Below are 5,175 nucleotides of genomic sequence, written 5' to 3' on the forward strand. Positions count from 1 at the left end.
GTGGCTATAGGTCCTCCATATTCACACACTGGTGTGGTTAGAGGCTCCCCATATTCACACACTGGTGTGGCTATAGGCCCTCCATATTCAAACACTGGTGTGGTTAGGGGCCCTCCACAGCTCTTTTGAATGATAACCGAGTCCACACCAGCCTCCCCTGAACTTCTGTCAGTTTGCATTTCCCCCACAGGTCCACTGTTGCCATGCACCCAGTTAACTATCACCTAGAAATCACAGGGCTGGGGATCTCCTTGCTGCTGCGTCTCTGTCCTCTGAAAGACTTCACTACCCATACGGTCAGCTGGGGCAACCTGGCTGTCATGTGGTTGGTCTTAGCTGTCCTCATGGCCTCTGGGCTTTGTGAGCTTGGGCTGGGAAGCCTGGGACAGAACTCTGTGAGCACAAGGCTGTGTGGACATTCCCATGGCAGCTAGATGAAGGCTTTGCCTGCAGCTTGGCGTCTCCTCTCCTATCTGCCATCTGCAGCCTGGTACCCTTCTCGTCATTGAGGCCTCCCCTGTAATCATTGGCCTCTTCTTCTATCTGATGTCGTTGGAATGTCCCTGCTCCTTAGCCCTGCACTTCCTCTCAGGGTCTGGGTATCTAATCTTGGACTCCAAGGTGTGCCCTTAGTGTTGGTGAGCAAAGACCTCTGCTGTACTTGAGCCGAGCTAGAGACACAGTGTGAGACTTGTCAGCTTGGTGGAAGTGTCAGGGCAAGATTCATCTGGGAACCAGCTAGACCCTGGAGATCAATAGAATTGTTCCCAGTGTGGAAAATGGGTGAGAAAAAAAAACTATTCAACTAGTCAGAGGGCAAGAGAACAGCAATTCTGACTTCTAGGGAAAAAGCTGTTGGTGAGAGCGGCTGGCAGGAGAGCCAGCTGCTGGCTCTGCACAGGGATACTGACCTCTCCGTTCACCATATCCCCAGCCCCTGAGAGAGTGCCAGGCATTTGGAGAATGACTGGGTCCTGCTTATGCGGGTGATATATCCATGAAAAGACAGTTCCCCCATCTCCCTGGAGTGCTGCATACACGTCTGTCAGGCCACTGAGGGCTGTGTTCAGGAGTCAGAGTCACCTGGATTAGAATTGTGGGGCCCTATGCAAGGTCAAGAATGCTCTTTAACAGAGGGTGCTGACCTCCCTGAATCTGTGTGAGGGTCTTGTACACAAGCCTCAGGACTTGGCCTAGACTACCCGCATGATTCCACATGGCCTCTCGAAAACTTTCCTCAAATTTTCTCATATTTGTGACTTATTCTAGAAAAAAAAATCTCTAAGTTTGAGAGACCAGTATGATCCATGTGCCAGGAGTCTTCAGTTGAGTTAAGCAGCTGGGGCGTGGACCCTACATGGCTTCCCATCTCCTTCTCTCAAGACTGAGTGGGGAGGAGTTGGGGGATGGGTAAGGAGCTTCCATTCTGTTCCGAGGCCAAGCCTTGCTATATCTTCCCCACAGGTGAGGGCACTCATGAAGAAACAGCCTTTGGCTCTTTCACACCAGCCCAGCGTGTCCTTGGCCCTCTCACACAAGTTTGCTGCTCTGTTCTGTTCCTAGGTGAAGGAGCACCAGGACGAAACCAGGTCACCCAGGTTACATTTATTGAAATCGAGGCGCCTTTATTTTCTCTGATGTCTATGGCTGTTGGTTGTTTATTTGGGGTACCTCTACCAGACAACCTTCTTTCCTCCATTCCAGTTCTTTCCTCTGGCAACAGGCCAAAGAGCAAACAGACTATAGTGCAAAGGACCCTGCCCGAGGTTTTCAGCATGGGCGGGGAGATGTCAGCTTTTTGGTGTGTTGTCTAATATGTGAGGTTTGTGTGTAGATCAGCCTGGAGGGGCTGGTCTACATGCTCTGAAGGGGGGATCTCTCTCTCTCTCTCTCTCTCTCTCTCTCTCTCTCTCTCTCTCTCTCTCTCTCTCTCCTCTCTGCTGCTGCTGCTGTCTTGTGTATCTGTGAGATGTTTTTATTTTTTTCCCCCAGATCTCCTTCCGAAAGGAGACTATCGTTGCCGCAGACAGCAGAGGTGAGGAAAGGACACACATCACGTCAGTTTTAAGAATAGCTTTATTACATATTTTACTTTCACCAAGGAGAAAAAGGCAAGGAAGCTGGGAATGAGCCAGCTCCTCTCACAGAGACACAAACTTAAGACCATACATGGCGTCCAAAGCCCCCTCAAGCCAAATGGTTCAAAGCAGACCATTCATGAAGCCCAAAGACTGACAGGGTCCCAAGATTCCCACTTGTGTTTCCTTATTGACTGTTTGAATTCAATCTTTCAAAATATTTTGTTTCAATTTTACAAAGCACAGACCTCATTACAATGTCTAACCATTTTTTTGTTAGGATGCAGAAACAGTTACACTGTATTTGAGTTGGTAACACCACCGGCCTCTTCTTAATACCTGCTGTAGTGTTGATAGCCAACATGAAGCCATCACAGGTTCTTTTGAGGTTTGAAAGAGAGCCTTGCACTCTGAAAGAGGGACGAAGGCATCCTTGGTCATTGGGTCCTAAGGGCTAGTTGAACTTTTGCCCCAAGAGAGCTGTGTTAGGCTTTGGTGGTCTCCCTGGACAGCCCCACCACTCCTGGACTAGAGATGATTCACCGGCTGCAGATAAGAGGACTCATTCACAGAGGTTGATAAGAATCAGAGAGCTATCTTCAGAGGTACAGACCGAGTCCTGAAATACTGAGGAAGTCAGGAGACAAGAAGGGGTATTATACGGAGATACCCACAGGAGAAGGTCACCAGAGAGGGGACTGGGCTTGGGTTTTCTTCTGCTGGTCATCTTCTTGACTCCAGGTGGTGTATGACCAGCTACTTTCCCTTGCCCTGGGATGAAGCCTGCTCCTGGGCCTTCTGAGGGAATTCCTCCACACATTTGGTTTGGGCTAGCTCCTGGCATGACTCTGCACGTTGAGGCAGGCACTGATCTTGGCTTGGAGGTAGGCATGGATCTTGGCCTTGCTGTGGGCAGTTTCCTTGGCTTATCTCCTGGCACTGAGGATCACAGACCTCCTGAGCTTGGAGTGAACATTTGTCTTGACTGGGGTCCTGAACACACACTTCCTCAGCTTGTGCCTGGCACTTTTCTTGGGTCTTTTGAAGACATGGAGGTGGCACACATGGTTGCTTGCACTGTTGGTCACTGAAAGACATCTTGGGTGATTTGAAGAGCCTGAAAAAAAAAACCCAGAGGATTTAAGCTGTTTTACACCGAAAGCACCAAGCTGGGAACTTGAGAAAGGCGTGGATGGGTGCGGATTGAGAGAGGGATTGAGGAGCAGATAATTAACTCTCAGACTGACTTTTATCCATGTCTTTTATATCCCTAGCCCAGCTCCCTCTGACACTTGTTTCCAAGATGAAAATATTATTCAGGCTTTTGTCTGGATAGACACAAGCTGAAAACCCAGTCCTACCACAGAATTGAACTAATAATCTAAAAAGTCATCTACAATACACTAAACAGAATACATGAGATAGTTAAAGTGGTCATATAAAAGGCAAGATGTCTAAAATAAATGTAGAAAGTATAGTCTAAGATAGGAACAGAACAGTGGCCTCCAAGAGATGGAACATGGAGGAGAGAGATGGGGAGGGAGGGAGAGGGAAAGAGAGGGAGAGAGAGCATGCTTACCTGATCTTCAACAAGATTCAACAAAGGATGTGGATTGTGGAATCTAGGAAGGTGGGGACTTTTATACCGTGCTTGGTATGACCTCCCGAAGGGCTGGTGGGCCACGTGGGCTAAAGTCCTAATTGTGGAGTCACCATAACAAGCTTCATCTGAAATCACGAACCGTTTGAGTCACTGCTTGTGATGCCTGTTAATCAGCCTGCATTTTGGCCTCTGGGTTCTCAGCAGACCTCAGCAGGGAGGGGCTCCATCCAGAGCTTTCATTACAGGCAGTAAGAAAGGAATGTCCATAAAATGTTATCTGTCTGTTAGCAGGGCCGAGGTGCCCTGTCTACTCACACTGGTTCAGGATACAGTGAGAGATACGATCAACCTTGCTCATCTATCTTTGCCAGTAGGAAGAATCTATGCCTAAGGCCTGGGGTCTGTCTGAGTTAAGGACTGGTATGGTTTATTTCAAACATTTCCACTGGATGTTCCTGCATTATAATAAATGCAGAAAACCCCTCCATTTATTTTGTCTAGACTAGCTCAAGGCTTGGCTCTAGACAGTGAAGGTAGTGGTCTTGGCCTGGAGGCAGGCATGGAAATCAGACCCAAAGAAGATGGCTTAGACTTAGGGCTCTAAGTTGAGATGCTACAGTGTCCTGGGCAGAAATGAAAGTTTTTCCTGCATAAAGTCCTGAGAAAAATTAGAGTGTTTTCATGCTCTTGTGTCAGGTGATGTGGTGAGGGGAGAAGAGAAGAGGCCATTCTCAGTTTCTGAACTTTGGGTTCTGGTGCCCTTTGAAAAGTAGAGCTTTTCCGAGTGACCAAGGAAACAGGTTGGAAGACCTTTCTCCTCACCTCTTGAAACACTTGTCAGATTGAGGCCAATGGAAACTGAGTTTGGGGTGGAATCAAAGTTCACAGCAATGTATCCATCTCCTCTATGTTTTGTCCCTGTTACATGATGAATCCTGCACCAAAGCTGTTGAAATCTATCAGTCTTCAAGCTCCACTCACGCCTACCGTGTTTCAGGAGTCTTCCCTGCAAACCAGAAAGAAATTCACTTCTTTATAAACTCCCATAATATTTATGTGTATATATTATATATGCATATATATGCATATATATATGACATTTAGTGTTTCTGTTCCCTTATTCTGGGCTGTAAGTTCTGACATCTGACAAGATCACATGTATTATATAACTGAAAGATAAGATTATTGATGGGGGGCAGGCATGAGTGAGGGAATGAAGGGGCAGGTGTACAAGACAGTGGTGGGCAGACAAAGATCTTCTCACAAACCTTGGTCCACCATAGAATTTTTCTTTCTCTTCTGTTTAAATAATTCTTTTGAAAATTCATGTATAGTACACAAGACAGATTACATAGGATCCTTAAAGATATAAAGAAAGTAGCAATCAGCTTTAAAGAGAAACCAGTAGAATGCACAAGCCAAGGCGGAGGCAGAACAGAGATGGAACAGAGAGAGAAAACGGGGGGGGGGGGGGGGGGGAGGGAAAGAAGAGAG

At 47.2% G+C, this 5,175-nt stretch overlaps 1 protein-coding gene across 1 annotated transcript; it reads right to left on the reverse strand.

The window, feature by feature from the left end:
* Positions 1 to 2,214: 2,214 nt before the first annotated feature.
* On the reverse strand, positions 2,215 to 3,189 carry Prr9 (proline rich 9). The gene has a single exon (XM_050118798.1). The coding sequence runs from the start codon at positions 3,174 to 3,176 to the stop codon at positions 2,835 to 2,837; it is 342 nt and encodes a 113-aa protein (XP_049974755.1). The 5' UTR covers positions 3,177 to 3,189; the 3' UTR covers positions 2,215 to 2,834.
* Positions 3,190 to 5,175: the final 1,986 nt, after the last annotated feature.

This window comes from Alexandromys fortis, unplaced genomic scaffold (assembly GCF_014885135.2).
Source record: "Alexandromys fortis isolate MF-2015 unplaced genomic scaffold, M_Fortis_MF-2015_v1.1 scaffold_152, whole genome shotgun sequence".
Taxonomy (NCBI): Eukaryota; Metazoa; Chordata; class Mammalia; order Rodentia; family Cricetidae; genus Alexandromys; species Alexandromys fortis.

Bases quoted from the DNA above. Each gene is read 5' to 3' on its own strand.
- Prr9 (XM_050118798.1), bottom strand. From the start codon at position 3,176: ATGTCTTTCAGTGACCAACAGTGCAAGCAACCATGTGTGCCACCTCCA.